General features: G+C 33.6%; 1 protein-coding gene across 7 annotated transcripts in view; it reads right to left on the minus strand.

Moving 5' to 3' along the window:
* Positions 1 to 23266, minus strand: part of LOC149781024 (partitioning defective 3 homolog) — a 146875-nt gene that overhangs the window by 14240 nt on the left and 109369 nt on the right. For 4 of the 7 annotated variants that reach the window (XM_089938157.1, XM_089938153.1, XM_089938151.1 and 1 more), the window contains 6 exons: positions 20976 to 21130; positions 19680 to 19813; positions 13771 to 13917; positions 9432 to 9665; positions 7749 to 7784; positions 2398 to 2560 (listed from right to left, as the gene is read on the minus strand). In XM_089938157.1, the coding sequence (XP_089794283.1) occupies positions 2398 to 2560; positions 7749 to 7784; positions 9432 to 9665; positions 13771 to 13917; positions 19680 to 19813; positions 20976 to 21130 (869 nt within the window). Of the gene's footprint in view, positions 1 to 2397; positions 2561 to 7748; positions 7785 to 9431; positions 9666 to 13770; positions 13918 to 17102; positions 17148 to 19679; positions 19814 to 20975; positions 21131 to 23266 lie in introns of all 7 variants that reach the window. The other 3 variants (XM_089938154.1, XM_089938156.1, XM_089938152.1) reach the window with 3 other exon arrangements.

Raw genomic sequence — 23266 nt, forward strand, 5'->3', positions numbered from 1 at the left:
GGCGTGGAAACAGAGTAATTACTACACTGATTCCCTTGGCGTGGAAACAGAGTAATTACTACACTGATTCCCTTGGCGTGGAAACAGAGTAATTACTACACTGATTCCCTTGGCGTGGAAACAGAGTAATTACTACACTGATTCCCTTGGCGTGGAAACAGAGTAATTACTACACTGATGTCACTGGTGAGGAAACAGAGTCACTGATGTGGACACTCAGTACTTTTCACTTTATGTGAACAGGGTAGACGGTACCGTCATATATTTCAAGACAAATGTTTAATCAAAGGTGCAAATTTGGCATAAATCCTTTTTTTTTCTGGTCTCCGAATGTACCGAGTTTGGCACTAAAAAAACTTATTTATATTTACACTGTTAGAGGAATAATGGACAAGATCATGTTTTCCTCTGCACTGAATGTTCAGTCTCTCACACTGGAAATGACAAGCAGTTGAACTTTACATATGACCTATGGAGTACAATATTGTGTATGTGACTTACTGTCTTAACACTGTGATGTACATGCATATACATATATTGTAGAATCATTTCTATTTGTGGAGATTGCATATTTGCACGTACCTAAATAATCACAGTATCCCATGGCTAAATATTTAGTTTCCCACACTGAAAGATTCAGTATCCCATACCTACATATTCTGTGTCCCATATCAAAATAATTAGTCTCCCATACCTAAATATTATTAACATCCTGTACCGTAATACTTAGTTTCACATACCTAAATAGTTCGTCTTCCATACCTAAATATTAACAATATCCCATACCTATGTGTGTGTATGTGTCTATATATATATATATATATATATATATATACTGTATCCCATACCTAAATCATACCAGAATAATCAGAGAATCTAATAACTAAATACTAACAGCATAGCTAAATATATACAATAAGCCATACCCTGATATTTCCACAATCTAACACTTAACAATATCAGATACCTAAATATTCACAGAATCGAACACCTAAATATTAACAGCATCCCATACCTAAATATTCACAGAATTGAACACCTAAATATTAACAGCATCCCATACCTAAATATTCACAGAATCAAACACCTAAATATTAACAGCATCCCATACCTAAATATTCACAGAATTGAACACCTAAATATTAACAGCATCCCATACCTAAATATTCACAGAATCGAACACCTAAATATTAACAGCATCCCACACCTAAATATTAACAGCATCCCATACCTAAATATATACAGTATGCCTTTCCTAAATGATTAATAAATGTAATACCTAAATTATATATTGATTCTATCCCATATCTATATCTTTACAAAATTCCATACCTATATATTCACAGAATCAAATACCTAAATATTATCAGCATCTCATACCTAAAAATATATACTGTATGCCTTTATAAGAATGTTACACCAAAACTTTAACTATAACTCTCATCTATATCTGTATCTTTACAGAATTGTATACCTAAATATTCAGTATTCCATACTTAATACTAAAGTATTAAGTTTCACGTAACTAAATATTAACAGTATTTCGTAAGTAAATATTAACGTTTCACATCAATATATTTACAGAATCTAACACCAAATATTCACAGTATCTTGTACCTAAATATTCAGGTCCCTTACTTAACAATTTATATTATTCCCATATCTAAATAGTCACAGTATCTTGTACTTAAATATTCAGTCCCATACCTAACATTCATAGCATCCCATACCTAAATATTTGCAGTATCTCATAAGTAAATACTCACAATGTCCCATACCTAACATTCACCATATCCCATACATAAATATTCCTTTTAATACCCCTGAGGTAGAATTTTCATCTTTTCCTTTTTTCCCTTTCTTTTTCCATAAGAATCTTCTGTGTTTTCACTGCTTCAATAGAACTTGGCAGAGTTTTGTTTTCTCAGAACTCTATACCTAAATATTCAATATTCCATACTCAATACTAACATATTAAGGTCTACATACCTAAATATTAATAGTATTTCATACCTAAATATTAACATTCACATCCTTATATTTACAGAACCTAACAACAAATACTTACAGTATCTCATACCAAATGTCCCATACCTAATATTCATAGTATCCCATACCTAAATACTTATATCTCATAACTAAATATTCAAAACATCCCATACCTAAAATTCAAGGTATCCCAAACCTAAATATTCACAGTATATCATACCTTTGTATTCATAACATATCATACCCAACATTCATAGCATCCCATACCTAAATATTCACAGTATCTCTTACCTAAATACTCACAATGTCCCATACCTAACATTCATAGTATCCCATGCCAAAATATTCAAGTACCTTGTACCTAAATATTCACAATGTTCTATACCTAACATTCATAGTATCCCATACCTAAATATTCCTTTTAATATCCCTGAGGTAGATTTTTTGTCCTTTCCTTTTTTCCCTTTCTTCTTTCCATATGAATCTTCTGTGTTTTCACTGCTCAGAGAGGACCTGGCAGAGTTTTGTTCCCTTGAAAAGGCTGATCCGTTCTCACTACTTTCCTCCTCCACTGAAATGGGTATAAAAAGTTTGTCACTTAGGCAATGTAAATGAAAGCAGCATTTCTAAATCAAAACAGTGATATGCTAAAAGATAGTTATTCCTGCAGTGACAGAGAGCTGCACTAAAACTTCTGTGATAATCAATCATTCTAAAACTAGTCCCTGACGTAAAATAAGTTTGAAGAAAAAGAGCCAATTTTGCTTCAAACCTAAATGTTTTTTGCTTTTTGGTTTGGTTTGGTTTGCTTTGCTTTGGTGCTTTATGACAAACCAACACAAATAGGTTATTTAGGAAACTGGAGTTAAGTGCCTTGCCTAAGATAAACTGCATTAGCTGACCCTGGCTGGTTAGATGGATAGGATTTCAAAACAAACATGTTCCTATGTATGTCTGGCATGTTAGCCACTGAGCCATCATGGCTCCTTAAATGTTTGACCCTTGATCTGACAACACATACAGAATGGTACCATTATTTATTTTATTGTGTCCCAGTATATACCATAAATATGGTAAACTCCATTCAAGGAGTCTTGATATCACCATTATTTTATCATGTCCCAATATATGTGGTAAATATGGTAAACTGCATTGAAGGATTCTTGATAGAGCCATTATTTATTTTTTATATGTGTCCCATTATATCTGGTAAATTGAAAGATTCTTGATATAACCATTATTAATTTTAATAATTTTGTTCCAATATAAGTGGTAAATATGGTATACTACATTGAAAGAGTCTTGATATAACCATTATTTTATTGTGTCTCATTATATGTGGTAAACAGGGTACACTGCATTGAAGGATTCTTGATAGAACCATTATGCAAAATTTAAATGAAGGCAACATTATCTTGGATCAGCCAAGCAGACATTGTACACTTAAAAAAAACTGCTTAATACAAGAGAGCTCAACATATTCTTTAAGATACTTTCTATTTGTGGTATAATATATCGTCTAATAGATGAAAAAATCTAGAAACCCTTTTATTTTTCATACACCATGTAACCATAAAATCATATTATTTTGGTATCTTTTTCTTATAATGGTCTAACATAAACAAGTGAATTCTCCATATATTTTTTTGAGTTGTTTAAAAAATTATTTGAAAAAATCATGCTGAACATCATGGCAGATAATTCTGAAGACATAAAATGACAAATATAGAAGCCTATGTAGTGCAGTGTTTTAATGGAGTTGTCTCCCCCTGAAATGGTCCACAATTGAAACTGCTGGTAAATATTACCCAAAGTGATCAACCATTGAAATTGCTTTTATATGTGGTACCAGAAGAGGATAACCATCAAAACTGCTTTTTAAATACAGTGGTCTGCCATAAATATGGTACCAGAAGTGGTCTGCCATCAAAACTGATTGTAAATATGGTGCCAGAAGTGGTTGCTATCAAAACTGTTTGTAAATATGGTACCAGAAGTTGTCCACTATCAAAACTGGATGTAAATATGGTACCAGATGAAGGTTTTTTTAATCCCACTTTGAACATATCCATAAACAAATAGTACCAGTACCACAGAAAAATTTGAAAGCGCCCATCATCTTTCTAAGCTTTAGACCAAGCTATAAAAAAAACCTAGGCATTATTTTCTGTTGGATATGTTACAAAGGCCAGCAGAGAACTTCATTATCTCATTAGTTGTAGGATACCATAAGAGTTTGCCCATTCCAGTATTAAAGAAGATGAAAATTATTATTATTAATTATTTTACTTTGGAAAACATAATTACCATAGCCAATTACAAACAATACAAAACTCACTAGATCCAAATCACCATGTCAAATGTAATGAAATATTTAATATCCCTGATTTTAATTTAAATATAACTGAATTGTTAGCCACACACATGGGAAAGAATTAAGAAATGTGTCAACAGGACACATATGCCCTGCCCCTCCCTATCCCACCCCCCCTTTTTTGCTTCAATGAGTGGTACATGCTGAAAACAGTAATAATGCTGGCAGAATGTATGCATGAATGTACGAACATGCAAATATTTAAAATAGAAAAAATGCAATAGTGGTGGCAGAATGTATGCATGAATGTATGAAAACAGTAATAATGCTGGCAGGATATACGCATGAATGTACAAACTTGCAAATATTTAAAATAGAGTAAAAAATGTAATAGTGCTGGCAGAAAGTATGCAAATATCAATAGTGCTGACAGTAAGAACACATTATAATGAGGTACATGAAAAGTATTCCCTCATTATAAATCTGTTGATGGGAGCCATGCATTACACCACCCAATACTTAGAATACATTATAATGAAGAACATGATAACAGTATTCCCTCATTATAATACTTTCATCGGAAGCTATATACTACACCAATTTACAGGGAGACTGCCTTATAATGAAATGAATGATACCATATTCCCTCATTATAACACCATCCATGGAAGCTATACATTATACCAATTTACAGGGAGACTGCCTTTCTAATGAAGTACATAATACACTGTATGATTGTGCATATGAGCTAGACAGTCACCAAGCCTAATGCATTATGCCCATGTCGCATTCGTGACACAGCATACAAAGCAACATGCTGGAATATTCTGCTCCTTGCAAATGATTTTTTTACTTATCATAGATCTTGAAGCAAACCTCTACAAGAAATTTATTTAAAAGAATATATGGCAATCAAAATTCACAAAAAAAAGTGAATCTTTATTGAAATCTGAAAGGTCATGAACCTCTATCAAAGTTTATACATTCAAGTTGTCTTAGGCAACAAACCCCTGGAAAGTGAGTAGGCAAACGTCTTAAGTAGATTTTGTTTAACAGAGGTTTGTTGCTATACCCAGGAAAACAAGGAAGTTGTCACTTTACAATATGTAATTTGTTCCCTTACATGTGCTCATCAAAATTATTTGTATTAAGTCTTATCAGTATGCATGCTGGCTCTGTCAGTGGACAAAATACATCTGAAACCAGTCAGTATGTTTGAAGTAAGATATTATGTTTGAAACCAGTCAATATGTTTGAAACCAGTCAGATATATCCAGTACAAATGATGATTATGAACAAACACAGCATACCCATCATATCTAGACAAGGCAGATGAACATGACTGCAATCTGAAAAATCATATGCTTTGCGAAAAAATCCCTGCTTTGTTTGCTGGATAATTTTCTTAAGTATCCTTTAATATACAAAAAGTAACTGGTTTTTAAATCAATCTCAACGCTCAAATTTTGCATTGTCTGATCATCACTGTAACACTGTTTCATTTGCTAGATAGTGGAATTCTTTATATTATGCTATCTACTTCCCATGGCCCAAGTATGATCCACACTGATTGGTCACCAAGTATGCTCCACACTGATTGGTCAATCACCTTGTCAATCTCTGGCTTGCTGTAAGTTAAATGAATCTCCAACTTTCCAAAAGTTTATTGAACTTCTAGCTTGCCAAAATGTTAATTGGACTTCTAGCTTGCCAAAATGTTAACTGAATTTCTAGCTTGCAGAAAGTTAATTTTGTTGTTGTTTTAGGGTTTAACACCACTTTTCAGCACAAGATGGGCTATACATGGCGGCCAGCATAAATGGTGGAGGAAAAACCCAAGAAAACACCTTAAAGAACCACCAATCCACAAGAAGCTACTGGCAAGCTTTCTCACATACCCACATTGGACAAACCCAAGACACAAACCCATGCAGACAGAGGTGAGAAGAAAGTTAATTGAATCTCTAGATTGCCGAAAGTTAATTGAATCTCTAGCTTGCTGAAAGTTAATTGAATCTCTGGCTTGCTGAAAGTTAATTGAATCTCTGGCTTGCCGAAAGTTAATTGAAACTCTGGCATGCTGAAAGTTAACTGAATCTCTGGTGTGCCAAAAGTTAACTGACTCTCTGGCTTGCTGAAAGTTAATTGAATCTCTGGCTTGCCGAAAGTTAATTGAATCTCTGGCTTGCTGAAAGTTAACTGAATCTCTGGCTTGCTGAAAGTAAACTGAATCTCTCTCAAAAAGTTAGTTGAAAAATCAACAAGCAAAACTGAAATGGAAATTAAGCCTTTCGGATACACGAATGTAAAAAAAAGATATAGAAATGTATGAGACCTTGAAAAAATGGCTGTTTTAGATGAGTCAAGCAATGGTTACATATATTGGCAAAAACAAAATTAGATGTTTACTATCTTGACAACATGCAGCTGTAAATTTCATGCACACGAATTAAAAAATAGGTTACAGGCAAAATATTAATCTCAACAATTGATAATCAGATACAAGTGCTTTTCATTAAAAAAATGTGCAAATTTAAAACCAAATATTATGAAAACAATTTTAACTAGAAATGACAATCAAATACTTCTTTTCTTTCAGGAAAATGTCAAAATAAACATGACCAATTAATAAAACCAATTAGAGACCTAATACAATCATATGATGTTTTATGGGAAAAGGGTACATGAACTACCATTAAAAGACCAACACAACCTGAGAAACATATGCACCTTGCCTGCAAATATTACTCATTGTGACCTTGACCTTTAACCTGCAGCCAGATTTATCCCATGTCTACTGAATGTGTGTGAATTGGATTGTTAATGAAGCTTTAACAATTTTCCAGTCATATCGCTTTGATGTCTGCAGTGTGGCATTTTGTTGTGATAAGTAGCACTGGGGTATCATGCTGCGGACATACAGCATGATGTCCCACCCAGTCACATTATCCTGACACCAGGCCAACCAGTCCTAACACTAACCTCCTAATGTTGAGTGCTAAGTGAGGCTGCTGCAAGTACCCTTTTTATAAGTCTCTGGTATGACTTTGCCGAAGTTCAAACTCGTGGCCTCCCGCATCTGAGGCGGACACTCTAACCCATGTCTACTGAACAAATTGAAACAATGAAAGCAAACAGAAGACATATTTTATACTAAAACAATCTTTACAAAAAGTGACTCAAGGCAGGTGGTAGATAGTGGATGTACGGACACTGTATCTGACCTAGAGGTATATTTACTGCTGGATAAATCTGATGAGAAAGTGTGGGTTGGTGAGTTTTTAGAAAAATCTTGTTTTATATGTCAGTAATTTATCACTATTTCATGCAGCATATGGTAGTAATCTACAACAACTACAGGGAACCATTCACAATACAAAGTATTTACTGACAAATTATGACAGAAAAAAATAAGAACTAGAAGGGGAAACAAATATTTCCATACCATTTCGTCCCTTTTGTGTGATTTTGCCTTGAGTATCTATAATCAAGAGCCAGATTCGAGTTTTAATCCTGATTATATAATGTACAAAAGTAGACATTTTTGAAAGGAATAAATGTAAGAACAGGTAAACTGTAAGCAATTAAAGTAAATTATATGTAATTAATGTACACTGTATGTAATTAAAGTACAATGTATGTAATTAAAGTAAATTATATGTTAACTAAGTAACAGTCAAACCTGTTTATCACAACCATTCACAGGACCATACAAAAGTGGACATTGGACAGTTCGTCTTTATACAGCATAACAGACATGTAAGGGGATATAAAAGAAATGATAAAGCAAACACAGATAAATCAACAGGAAGGATGGAAGGAAGGAAGGAAGGAAGGAAGGAAGGAAGGAAGGAAGGAAGGAAGGAAAGGAAAGGACAGCAATTTGCAATAAACCAGGTATTGACTACAAATAACTTGTATGGTCACCAACTGCCATATGCAGCAATATATCAGGGGGGACTAAAACAAGGTGGTTGCTATGGGCAGGCAGTCACTAGATCAGGTTTGACTGTATCCTGTTATTTTGCCGAGTTAAAAAAATCTTTCTTTCTGATGAATCTAAGAATTTTCATCTAACAAATTGTGCACATATTCTCTTGTATAGAACTGTGATGTATAAAGTTTATAAAAGCATGGAAAAAAATATAATTCAACTAGTACAATGCGAACCATTACCATTAAATGTTATATAATGGACTGTGGTATACTAAACTACTTTACAATGAGGAACCACTGTATCTCTTTCAAAAGAAAAATACCTGATTTCAATGTTGTAATTAAATAATCAACAAGACCGCAAAAAGTCTAGAGCTGAATTTGAAGGTCTTGACCAAAGGATTGTTGGAAACAAATGACCTTGACCCCAAGATAGAAAGGTTCAGCACGCACGCCAACAAATGACGTATCTTAACTTATGCTGATCAGCCATTTCATATCATGAGCATAACCCACCAAGAAAAATATAAACAGATAATAATAATAAAAAAATCTTCAAACAAAACCTTGAAAAAATTTCTGTGACCATGATCTTGACCCCAATGTCAAAAGGGAAAAGTGAGGACTTAACAGAATGAACTGCTTTAGGTTCATAATGATTTATCCAAAGTACGATCAAAATCCGTGAATGGGTTGAGCAAAATAAAAAACTCAACCAAAACCTTAACAAACTCTTGACAATAACAATTACAGAAAAGTGACTGCTTTGTTGTACTTCCCAACAACATGGGCTCAACAAAAATGGGAAAACTGAAAACAGGTTTTTAGCTAGTTAACAAGATATATACACCTCTCTTTTAGTCATTATTTTTATATTATAACATAAAAACATGCAAATTTTTTGCCTGTTTTGAGTAAAAGAACTTCGCTGACCTAGCACCACAGTATGTTACATTTCTGAAAGTGTTACTGTTGATGACACATGCTTTCAAAGTGGTATCAACTGTGAATATAATATTTTTTTTCTCCACTGGTTTCATTCAGACAAAAATGGTTCATATTAGAATATGCAATATAAATTGTAAGACCCATACATAAATGAAGATTTAATCTGACGAACTAATCCTGTGTACATTTCTTAAATGCATTTTTTTTTTTTTATCCATCTTAAGCCTGTAGCATGATGACGTACCAGTTTCCATGTTTGATTCCATTGGTGGGACTGGGTCATATGACCTATCCACTGCAGCACGGAAACTTTCATTGCAGCCACGACCACGTGTCATCCGAGTCATGTGGGGGCTTGGTGGAGAAGATTCATCCTCCTCTATGCTTTGACTAAGGTCCAAATCATGTGTGGTGGCCAAGTTTTCCAATGAGCTAAAGCGCTTCAGGTTTGTTGGAGGTGGCGGTGCATGCACGTGAGCTGTCAAAGACATTTTTTAAAAATTATACATTGTTTGTAAAACTTGTTTCAAAAACTTTATTATATTTTGCCATATTCCATAAAAGTAATATCATTTCACCTCAAGACTTTGGATTTAAGACGTCTCTTCGTGTTTTTATCTAAAACTTATTTACATGCATTAAAGTATGTCAAGATACTTTATTTTAAATTCTTAATCCTAAACAATAAAAACAATTTATTAAATATTTACTACTGATATAGTTACAGTAAATGAAAAGGTTACCTATACAAACACAAAATGCGCTTTTTGATAATAAACAAGCATTATGAATTAATAAACACTGACAGTATTCAATTAAAGAATTTGGTGTAACTGATTTTAAAAAATATAAAAAAAACAGTCAATACATCATATCATGAATTTCTTTGTGTATTACAGCAGAACTTATTTTTAAAATAACCAATCATTTAAAAAATATATTTTTTTTTAAAAATCTGCGCTCTTTTCAAAGACAATACTCTCTCTAACAAAGCAACCAAACTGATTGATGACAGGAATTCCAACACATTTCCAACATCTCAATCTTCGTAACTACAAACAAAACTACTGTACAAGACATCATAAAATAAACCAAGTGAAAAGTGTTTACGAAAAACTGGCAAACTAAAACTTTAAAGTAAATATAACACAGAACAAGAAAAGAAAGTACTGTATTTCACAAGAGAGAACATGTATTTAAAAAAGCAACAAATTCACCATTTTATGAACTACATGCTTTTTAGGTCACAACACCAACCTAAAACTAAAACAACAAGGTTAGCTCAAGGTGACAAATTCTCAACATCTGCATTTTCAGATTACTGACATGGGTGTAGATGCCTGCAGGGACAGGATAAAAGCCCTCTCCTGAAAGTCCCTCACAGCCCTGATCTTCTGTAAAACTAAATTCTAGATATGCCTGCACATTGTTTCAGACTAATCTACACCCCTGTCTAATAACAGCTTCCACTGCAGCAACAATTTAGTCATATCTGCCACTTATTTCCAACTTGTTTCAATGCTATTCGACTTAAAATTTTGAGCATTTTTCCCATGAACCCCCCCCCAAAACAAAATGGAAAACCGTGCTAACAAATTTGCCCCCAAAAGAGGGGTTGGGGTAATTATTTAAGATATCCTAAGTAAATAGTTATCAAATTTTCACGATAAAAGGATGTAGTTTTTTAAAATCACAAGAACAGCTAATTTGCCCAAGACTGCTTGCTGACTGCAGCCAGAAACTGATATGCAGTTTCAACTGCAGATGTATGGAACTGATGCTGAAAAAATAAAACTAAATTAAAGTGAAAGTTATTGTCATTGGTTAATACACATGCATTAAATGTCCACAGGGTCACAAAATGTTACATGCCACAATACAATATGTGACCTTTCAATGGCAAAAAGTCGACTGACTCATATTAGTTGAATTCTTCTGTCTATGAATTTATGCATGAAGGAACTGACAGAACATAATTTCTAGACTGTTTATTCTTTCATTTCTTTTTACTGCCAAATATTGAAAAAATCTCTGATATACCTGAGCATCTCAATCAACCCAATCAGGTATTAAAAAAATTATTTTTACGTGTTTGAGGTAACGTGTTCAAACAATATCTGTAAGGACAGTACAATATTATTTGTCATGGCATTAAACCTCATATAAGAGATAGAAGATTGCTGAAATTGCCTCAATGTTAAGACATATCTTATCCACATTCTAAGTTTGATTAAATACAAAATTAACAATTTCTCGACAAAATTAAAAGTTGTTGAACTGGCATGGTTCAAGATATTTCTACAAACTGGCTTTCTATAAAAATCACTTCCTACATTTTGTGTCATGCACACAAGCCAGTGCATCTCAAATCCAGAATATAAACCTTCAGCAATACTATCAACTTTTTTTAAATAAGAGTGAATCACTTCTTTTGCCATTTGCAAGCCACTACATTAAATTGTTTGTTTTGCTGAGTCAGACAAAAATGTAATTAGATCAATGTAATCATAATTCACCTAAAGCTAAGATTAAAGTTTTTCAAAAATGTCAAGATTCAACACAAATTTTTGGAGAAATGCACGGAATTTGAATTACAACATACTTATTCAACATGAAGCAAGAAAAAGACTGCAAAAGGTGAACATTTGATAAAAAATTTAAATTGACCTTAGAACAAAAGAAATATCCAAATCATGCAAATGATGATATTCTTGATTCCGTGTTTTAGCAATAATTTATGATATTCAACATATATCATCTCTTAAAGTCGAAAATCTAACTGCAAAATGCACAGACCCAGATCTCCCATCACATCTGCATCTGTGCATTTTATTAGGAGGAATCGGTAGAACAAACAACATAAACCATGACCTGTCAGTGCATTATGTGATGTCAGATCAGGGTCTAGCCTGTTTGCAGTCGGACTCAACTTGTAAACAAGTATAAGCAGTACTTAAAATATCACATAATCCTTGAACAAAAATCGCTCCTAAAAGTAAATTACTTAATTTAAATCACCAATACACCTTCTATTAAAGATAAACAACTAGAAGAGGAAATAAATTCACCAACTATCACGGGTTGTGGAATAGAACACAATAGTTAATTGAATCAGAAAGTGAATTAGGTACATTGAATTCATTCATTTTAGTGGGTACCCAAATTTTGTAGATTTTCAAAAATGTGCATTTGTTTGTCAGTACATGCATCCATGGATTTTTTTTCTTCACAGATACATCATTATTCATTGGATTTTTAAAACGTTTGTAGAAAAAACTTGGTGCCCACATAAATTGTGAATTCATGATGTTATCAGGAGTATTCACATAGGTCACAGACATCAGAAAATGGTATTGTCTAAAAAATAAGATTTTTATTTAAAATTTATTGTTTTTGTTCCCTACTGACTTTTTTATAAAACACAAAAGTATACAAGTGGTCAAAGTGCACCTGATATCATCCAATTGGACTTAAATAGTGGCAGACGATTTCACAGTGAAGTTTACATATTATTGTAAGAATGTAACCTTCATAATAGTAACAGTTAGCAAAGCAAATACAAATCATCTCATTAATATGCACAGATCTTATATTATTACAGACAAAAATGTTGGTAAATGACTATTTACCACCACTGGGCAAAATCAGATTGAAATAGAACTTTCATAGTGGTAACAGTCTCAGCCAAGCAGATACAAGATTACCTCATAGTACTTACAGTCTTAGCCAATCAGATACAAGGTTACCTCATAGTGGTTACAGTCTTAGCCAATCAGATACAAGATTACCTCATAACAAACCTGTTTACCCTGAAAGATTTTGAACAGTGGTTTTAAAATCAAATCCATAATTTTTTACATCTGCTCTAGTTTACTGTAAAACTGACTTGTAAAGAACACATGTGGCTATTTCTAGTAGTATGATCCCCTTATCACCTGACACCAACTATTCAATTCAAACAATTCAAAAAGCTTAGCCAATAAGATGCAAGATCACCAGCTAAAATTCCAAGTTTGATCAAAGTCAAATCAGATTATATTTTTTATGAAAACTGTTGAAATGTCTATGATAGAGTGGAATTTAAATATTATATTTTGTTATTATTAATATTATTATCCCTCATATACTGCTTTGTGTTGTCATGGAGACATTACAGCTATTTATGGCATGTTTTCTTATCAGATGATAATGTAAATGACATCAGAAGGAAGCATTCTGAAAATTGATTTGCCTAATTCTGAGAACACCCAATCTTGAAGACTTCAGTACCATTTTTGTGTAATATCCCAAATGTCACACATATCTCTTCATTTTGATTTTATTTCTTTTCCTGGACATTAGTTCACACATGACTTTTCTGTCTACCCATGTAAAAAAAAAAAATCAACATTTTTAATTGTTTAGGACTGATGATACAATACTAAATCTGAAGCCTTGTGAAAACTCCTGCTTATCGACAAGTTAAGGGCACCACACCACATCATCAGGGTCACATGGGGAGATAACTCTAATACTACCATGTCTCCATGGAAAACGTGAAACTGTAGGAACAGGTGGTAGTGGTGGAAGATGTCTATACATACTGAAAGGCTTGTCATGCACATGCTGACGAGTACGACCATAATGCATGTGACTGCTAGATCGGCTTGCAATGGACTCAGCCGATCCAACCCTAACGAGGCGCCCTCTTGCTGGCAATAGAGAGCCGTGGCTATGGAAGGCATGCAAACCTGTCAAACGAGTAGATTCAATGATCAACATTGTTTTAAATAATGTGAGACGGAATTATTTTTATTTTTAAAACAAGAGAGTGTCTTGGAAAGGCTGTGTTGTCCACAGATGTCAAAACAAGTCTATGGATGCAGATTTATTTATGCGAAGAAATAAAAAACATAAACAAAATGGATGCATTTAAAAATAGGAGTAATGAATAACATAAAATCACATTATAGCAGCATCTGTGCTGTTATGATGTTTGCTAATATTTCTTATATTAATAAGCTAAGCTTTAAAGCTTTCATTAACAGTACAGGTAATTTTAATTGGTTTTACCTTCCCTAAATGCATTTCTTAAAGTGAGACAGAAGGGTGGTGTTCATTAGTTCTTCCCATCCCCCTAGCCCCCCAATCATATTTTATCTTTGAGGAAACACATACCTCTAAAAAGTTCTGTATTTATAATTTAAAATATTGAACAATTTCATGAGAACACTCATTTTGGCAATAACTTTTGTTTTATACTTGGAAGTGAAAGTTCCTTTAACTAGCATTTCTAAGAAACCTTAACAAGAAATATGTATAGAAAATTAATGAAAAATATACACGGTAAACTAAAAAGGACTCCAATATATTACATTGCCCATAGGTTGTCATGTAAATGAGTTTTGTCAAATGTATAATATACAAGGTTAAGTAAGTGAGATAAACATAAAAGGGCAATAACCAGTGTATGTATAAATATAATACATTACACAGATACTTCAGATAAAAGAAAGACCTTAATCAGTGTAGGTTGTGATGCAATTGCAAGACTGTTTCACTGCAGTACATCTAAATCTTGTCTTATATAAATATTCTTTAAAAAAAATCAAGCTGAAGATATATTTATATATTTTAGAAAAGTCAATCATTCGGATTTAGCAATACTAAAATTAATTCAGTAAATAAATTGCAAAGATTTTTTTCCTTACTGATCAAGTTGTAACACATGAAATTGTCATTTGAAGGTATGACTGTGACAAGTTATAGTTACTGTAATGGAAAGTAACCATGCTTTATGGATCTATTTTTAAAAAAATTAACCTCCAATGGTTCTAAAGTTATGGAGCAGAAAGGTAAGCATGACAAAATGTTTTGAGATTGCAATGTGACCCCTGACCTTGAAAACCAGACTCCCAATATGGTATGCAGTGCATCTGTTATGACATGTAAATATACTAAGTTTTATTCCTTAATTTTAGTTAGCTCAAAATTTAAAGAATGGAAAGGAATAGGATATGAAAGTATAAAAGCCCCAAAATGTAAGATACAACTTTGAATGGTATTGTATCAGTAAACGACTGTTCATGCTTGAATTTTAAAAGGCTTCAAAGTTATTGGGTGGGAATGAAAGGGGCAGACAGCTGGAAACTAGACACTATGTCCCCCCCTTTTCATGAAAAGACAGAGACAAAAATTGAACAATGAACAGTTAATTACTGGATGATTTTCGTGAAATATTAAATTTAAAAGAATTCAGTTGATGAATGTTGATTTTGTCATTTGGCTTGATAGAAAATGATGTAGGTATCACCAAGAATCAAGCCACTATTTGTTTTCTACATTTCTTCACAATGTCTTACAAGCTAGATATCTGAAAAGCAAAAAGTCTCAAAAGAACAATTTATTAAATTAACATACAATTCCTAATGAATTGAAATTCTGTAATGAAACAAAATTAGTGCGCAAAATCCATTCCAATTTAAAGGTTCTAAGAAAGTAAATAAAGTGATTATTCATGGGGGATAACTCTTAACATAATCCACTTAAAACACATAACAAGCATGGTTTAAGTTGAGTTCTTAGAAATAAAAGTAAATAAAATGTCTCAACAAACTGTAATTCGGATCCATGCTGCATTGCAAACTTTTACCATGCTTGCCACTGTAGTTACCAACATCACAAGTTGCCATGGTATTTAAATCATCAAATTACCATAGTAACTTGGAAACTTCTCTGGTAACTTCAGTTATTAATATCATGCAAGACCAAACCCTGGTACAAAGGGGCAAAGAGTTTCGCCTGTATATGTGAAGTATTTTAATTTAGTTGTGAAAAAAAGATTTATATCCTCTTTGACATTTCGTGTGATTTTATCAGATTCTTTGAAACACGACTTTCGAATGCAGGCATATCGGACAGTGAATTCTGCATTGTAATGTTATTGGAGACTGTCCATGTACTTTTTTAGAAAAAAGTGCCAACTAGTAATTGAAAGATTATAATCATGAATTTAAATAATGCGAGAAACATAGAAATCTGGAAAAATCAATCAATAACCATTTCAAAATTTGAATTATGGTAATTAACTCTTGCAAACATATAGAAAAAACGATTATTGCAGAAAGTTATTACTGATTTTGTCTCTAATAAGTAAGGCATACTCAAACATGGAATCCTGGGTAATTTCTTCATCTTTTTCAAACCCATTATTAAAGGATATGACGACCACTAAAATTTTGAAATCCTACATTTATTCACACAAGTTAAATAAATTCAAAACATTAGAAGAACTCTGCATTCCCAGCGCTTATTCATGATCGAACGTAAGATCTCCAATGATCCAGAAATCTAAAAATCTTATGTCAGAACCTTAGATCAAAAATATGTTTTGCCTGGAGACCCGTTATAAACCCGTTTCCCAAATGAGATTCTGAATTTTTCCAGAGTCCTTCGACGTCTAAAGAGATCTGAAATTTTACCAGGGTAAGATCTGAACTGGACAAATTGCTTAAAAGTGTAACCAATGAGAACATTACAAACAAATCTCTTGGATAATTCAATAGTTTTTGTATAAATAGAAAGCAACAATGTTTTGAGAAGTAAACACCAAGTTTTTATATTAAAATCCCTTTCTGTCCTGATCATCATTGCAACAGAAACAAAGCTAGCACTTTTTGGCATGGTTGTAATGAAATGGATATTCTTGACCTGCATCTATTTTCGGCAGCATTTCTTGCTGCATTATATTTAAATGCACCTGATGAAAAACTGTCAAAATATTTACAGAACAGACCAAAGAAAAATACTGACAAAGACATATTCTGAACCACTATCAACAAAAAAGATATGTTTGTAATGTGCTCTTTGACTGTAGCAGTTCGAGGGTAAGATACAAAAATGTCTTCGGACAGCTGCCTGCAGCGATAGTGAATACCTGTCACACTGAATGAGACTGCACGACGACTCTTTGATGCATCCGCTGGCAGAGAGGAAATCGGGGTATGGAGCTCAGTTTAGCATTTACAATAAAAATATCACCTTTCAATATCAAAGCTTTACAACTTTCCAAACTTTTATAAAAATTTAATAAAAAAATGTTTTATCAACAATAAATATTGAAGATATTGTCTTGATTACAAACAAAATTCTGACTTCTTATTTATGCAAGATTATTCTAAATGTCATCTATTTATGAAGTTTTTTTCTCAGTATTACAGACATATTTACAATTTCTCCAATAAGACATAAATTACATCTCTCTGCAACAGGTCAGAGGTCACTGGTGTAACTGCATCATGTTTAGAAAATCAAAAATGTTCCAAACAATGAATCAGATTCAAAGAAGACAAACTTTTACACTAACTTTATGCTTTATTTCAGCATATAATAGCTTCGATTTACAGACCATTTTATCCTAAATGACCTCTGACCTTTGAAGCTCTCTAATGCATAAAGAGTAAGAATAGTTGTGATGTCATCAAAATGCTAATCTATGTATTCATGGACATGACTTATTTTAGACTAAACAAAAGAGAATGTGTATCAAAAAGGACAAAATATTTTTATTCATCTGAAATCTGATGATAACATCAGAAAATATGGTTAATTTGAAAATTAACAAAACAAGGAGCACATAAACGTAAATACATGTCTGTATTTAGTGTTGTGACCAGACTGCCTGTAATTTAAGAACACATTCTTAACTCATGGATCAATACTGTTGAGGGTCCATCTGTCCCCATGGACCATTGTCTTGCTGGCAAAAGGGATGGCATCTCAATCCAAAACCTCATTTCGGATTCAAACCCTCAGATGGAATTTTCACATCCAACACAAATACATATAAAGGGTTCTAACAGAACTGGGTTCTGCACACTGTCAAGTGTCATCAGATACAAGGCATATAACACATTTACTATTTCAATCATTAATAACGTATCATAGAAAATCTACACTATATGTAAAAAGCATGAGACGGATTCTACAGGCATATCCTGGAGTGAACAATTGTAAATTGCTGAATGGTAAAAAAAAATCTTCTCTTTTTTTAAAACTATGATAATCCCCATTCGGACTTTAATTTTAATGCATAGTCATAAAAGCTTAATTTAATTCTGGAAAATAGTCTTAAACTAAGTAGTGGCAAGCTATCTGCTTGTGTAAATATACCACCGCCCTTCATAGAAAACAGATACATAACTCTTTCCAAAATAGTTTAATTACAATTATTAGTCAACATGCATATCTTCGGATGACCATAACATGTGCCAAGTTTCACGCCACGCCACTGAAAATTGTGAGAAGTTACATTAAGAAATTTTTGTCTTATAATGCATCCAGCTGCATGTCAAAGTGTGCAACAAAGCTTAAAAATTCAAGGGAGTGCAAAGATTTGTTTATATGCATATCTCTAGGCAATGTCTATAATATTTACCAAGTGATAACTGAAAATGTATTTGCAAGATTCTGTGGTATAATGTAGTCAGCTGAGAAAAACAGGGTTGTAACTCATACAAAATTTTCAATAGCAAACCGATTCATCACTCAATGCACAGCTTCAGATGATGGCCAATACATATGCACATTTTTATGGCAATTCACTGAAAACTGTTGAGCCGATCTGTGTTTACAATATTCTGTCATACATTACATCTGGCTCCAAGACCAAAAGGGGAATAACTCTTAAAAGCTTGCATGTGCACTGTGACTGTCAATGTAGTACATACCAATTTTACAGTGATCAAAAACTGCAAAACTAGTTCACAAAATTGTGTCACACACTGCATTTAGTGGCATCACATAAAGGGCAACAACTCTAACATATAGCAGAAGGACTTGTCAATACCGTGCCTCTTCAAATGAGGACCATAACATGCACAAAGTTTCATGGTGATTAAATCTATTCCGTGAGATTAGCTGCATTCTAAAGATTATGTCCTACACAACATCAAGCACTAAGTCATAAAGGGCAACAACTCTAGCAAAAAGTGCATGAATACAATGGCTTGAAGATATGTACATCATCAGATAACAATGACCATATCATTCCCCATGCTGCATCTGGAAAACTTATTACATTCACCCATAAAATCTGTCATACATTATACAAAAAATGCGAAACTGTAGAGTGCCACCATACTGACCTGCAAGTCTTAAAGGACAATAACTCTAACAACTATCAACTAAACATAACGATTCGTCAATATGTGCACCTTCAGATAGTGACCAAAATATTAAAAAAGTTTCATGGCAATCCATCCAAAACTGAGGGGTAATTTGTGCCAACTAGATTGCATGATGGATGGAAGGGCAAATGGATGGGCACAAGGATTCCAATATAAACCCTTCTATCTCCAGAAGCTTCATACAACTAACAAGCATATGTCCAAGAATATTGGATAAAAAAAAATATCTCAATAAGAAACAATCTTCCACCTTATTAACTTATTATGAAGCCAAATATACATAAAATGGGACCCTATTCTCAAATTCTGCAGGATTGTCAACCAACCTTTATGTCCTCCCTCTTTAGTCCCTTTTGCTCGCTGATAAAATTCACTTGCTCGAGGATCTATGTGCGCCTTTCTTTTCTCTGACATGCTTTGTCTTCCAAACCCCTCTCTCTGAAAGGTCCCTGTAGGACTCCTGCAAGTAATGTTCAACATACTTAGTGTAAATCTTTCAAATCAAATACTGTAAATTTTATCCTAATAAAATAATAAAAGGTTTAAGAAATACACTGATTTTATGTGCACAATGATCAACCTATTAGGGAAAGAATCATCGGTCATTTTAATCTTATGACTTCAACTGACCAGAAGATGTAATGCACATTCAATGTTAATAATTTGTACCTCCTACTGTAATTACACATTAAATTAAACCTAACTGAAATATCTAACAAAATACACTGTATGTGAGACTGTGAGGTAGCTCTGGCTGCTTTTAAACTTAATATTAATATGGCTCAACAGTATAAGTTTTTATTATTTTACAAGCAAGTCATGTTTCTGTAAGACAGAAGGACACACCAAGGCTATCAACAACCTGGCCTGGGAAGATATTGAATACATTAACTTTGTATTACAAGTCTGCCTGGCCTGGGAGGATATCGAATACATGAACTTTGGCCTGGGAGGATATTGAATATATGAACTTTGTATTACAAGTCTGCATGGCCTGGGAGGATATCAAATATATGAACTTTATATTACAAGTCTGCCTGGCCTGGGAGGATATCAAAGATATGAACTTTGTATTACAAGTCTGCCTGGCCTGTTAGGATATCGAATATTATGAACATTTGCCTGGGAAAATATTGAATATATGAACTTTGTATTACAAGTCTGCCTGGCCTGGGAGGATATCAAATATATGAACTTTGTATTACAAGTCTGCCTGGCCTGGGAGGATATCAAATATACGAACTTTGTAGTATAAGTCTGTCTGGCCTGGGAGATAACTAATACATAAACTTTGTATTACAAGTCTGACATACTATCAACTGCGCCACCCTGACTCCAAGTATGGATTGGGAGTCTGAACTAAAATTAACAGAAACAGTGTATACCTTGTTTTGACAGTGCATTATGGTGTGGACTGCGAGTCTGAACAAATGTAACAGCAACAATGTATACCTTGATGTACCAGTGCATTATGTGGAGGCAGATGTGGGGCCATACATCATACACAAATAAATACAGCAATGAAATATTTTACTGAAATATATTTTACTTAATAGCAACCACAAAGACAACGGTTGCTTTGTTTGTCTATTATGGAAAGATTATGATGCTGAAGTACTAACAAGTCCTCGTCTGTTGTTGGACCAGGATCCCTTGACCAATCTGATCCCTGTAACCATGGCGGTGGCTGCTGATGCAGGTCCTCAGAGCTGGAACTCTGGGAATTCTGGGAGGAGTGTTTCTTTGGGATGTCAAGTGCAGCAGGTGGAAAATTCTTCTGCAATATAAAGTGATTAGATGTAAAATGTCTCAGTATCTAGAAATGGGTTACTGGTGCAAATTATCATATTCATGGAACATAAATGCTGTACCACAGAGCCTGAATACAAGCCTAAATGCAAAATCTGAGTTCTGAATGGATGGGAGGACAGACAAGGGTAAACCTATATGCTCTAACCTATTTTGTGGTGGGGCATAGCAATATAACACTCGGCTAAAAGATTTTAAAAATAAAATAGTGAAATGGAATAAACTGCAGAGATTGGATATAAACATTGGTATTTGAATAGCAGGTTACTGTGATCTAATTTTGATGAAAGTAACCAGCATTCCTCCAAATGAACACAAAACAAAAAGACTGAAGACCGAATATGCAACAGTTCAAAAGAAAAAAAACTTGAATGCACATTAGTATTGTATATGGCATTTATAAATAAGCCATCACTATGTTTAACAGCTCTTTATGTAGGTACCAGCTAAGCATGGTTAACTCTGGAAATTACTGACCAATTGGTCTTGGTCAAGGTATGCCATCATGAAATAAACCCACCCCCAAAAGACCCCAGAATCTATGGAGTTTTAATTTAGCACCTTAAGTGCATGCCAATTAAAGGAAGTTATGCTTGAACAAAAGTAATAGTGAAAATCTTTTCAAAGACAACGAGCTTGACCTTTAGCCTTTCAAGCCCACTATCAGCAGGGCTATTCTATACAGGAAGTGCAATCAAGCCTTCCACAAACTTTGGTAAAGATACATGGTCTAAAATGAAAGTTATGCAAAAAGCCATTTGACTTCTTTTAGTCGCAGTGACCTTGACCTCTGACCTCTGTAAACCAAAATAAATTTCTTCAATCTTTCTTCATCTGCGTCCAAGTCACCCACAGACTTTGGTGACGATAGTTGAGAATAAAATTATTATAATAAAAAACATTTTTCTTCTTTCAGCTACAATGATACTGACCTTTGATTTTTTTTAACCTCAAATAAATGTCCTTTCTTCAAAATCTAGAAACAGTTTTTCTTCTTATGATCACTGTGACCTTGCTCTTTGGTATTTTGATCAACAACTGAATATGCTTCTTTCTTACTCCTACATACTTTTGTCCATGTACATAATGTAGAAATAACATTATTGTATGTAAACCATTTTGCTTTTTTCAGTCAGTGGACATAGCCATTGACCTTTTGACCCAAGAATTCCACATGCAAGCCATCCACAAAGATTAAAAAATGTAGCTGATGGAGATTTCAAGTTCCCATGCAGAAATCAAATTGGTGAAAGACAGACAACATCATAATATAATCCATTCCACCTTAAAGCTGGTGTATACATAAGAACCCTGATAACTATAAGCATGACAATGAGAATACTGCAAGGAAAGTGATACCTATGTACAACATAATCTGGGTGAAAACAAGAGCCCCTCGAAGGGAATGACACTCTTCAAGGCAAAAACAAAAACCCATTGATGGGACTCGCATTCTACTGGGTAAAAAGAATTTTCATAAATCAAAGATAGTAGCATTTCTTATATTTAACTTCTACAAGTTGAAACCTTCTTGGATTTTCTTCAGTGATAACAAGATTTTCAAATTAGCTGCTGTGGTGGACATATTGGATGTCAGATTGATACCAATGTCATTTAGAAGCCTTCTGGTGGAAATTCCCAGGTCAATATGACCATCCATTAATCAGGGAGTACTGACAACATGGTTTTCAAGTCAGCCATCATGACAGCCATATTGGATGTATGTTGAACACCATTTTCATTTAGGAACAACAAGGTATCATACGAAAATCTACTGTTGTATTTTAAGCGAAGAGACAGCAATATTTTCAATACAGCCACAACGGTGGCCATAATGAAGATTTGTCATTTTCATTAATAATCAACACTACATGATAAAGACTCTGTGGAGGAAAATGACTTCCCATTTACAAGTAGCAAAAACAAAATTTTGAAGAAGCCATATACCGGACATCAGATCAGCACCATTTCAATTTAGGATCAACAAAATGTTATAAGAAGTATTTTAGTAAAATCCCGATGCTGATGTGACCATTCAATCTGGAATAGTGATAAGAGATGTAATATGACCATTCATTCTGGAATAGTGATAACAAGACGTACA

Source organism: Sinohyriopsis cumingii, chromosome 16, assembly GCF_028554795.1.
Source record: "Sinohyriopsis cumingii isolate HCF-2022 chromosome 16, ASM2855479v2, whole genome shotgun sequence".
Taxonomy (NCBI): domain Eukaryota; kingdom Metazoa; phylum Mollusca; class Bivalvia; order Unionida; family Unionidae; genus Sinohyriopsis; species Sinohyriopsis cumingii.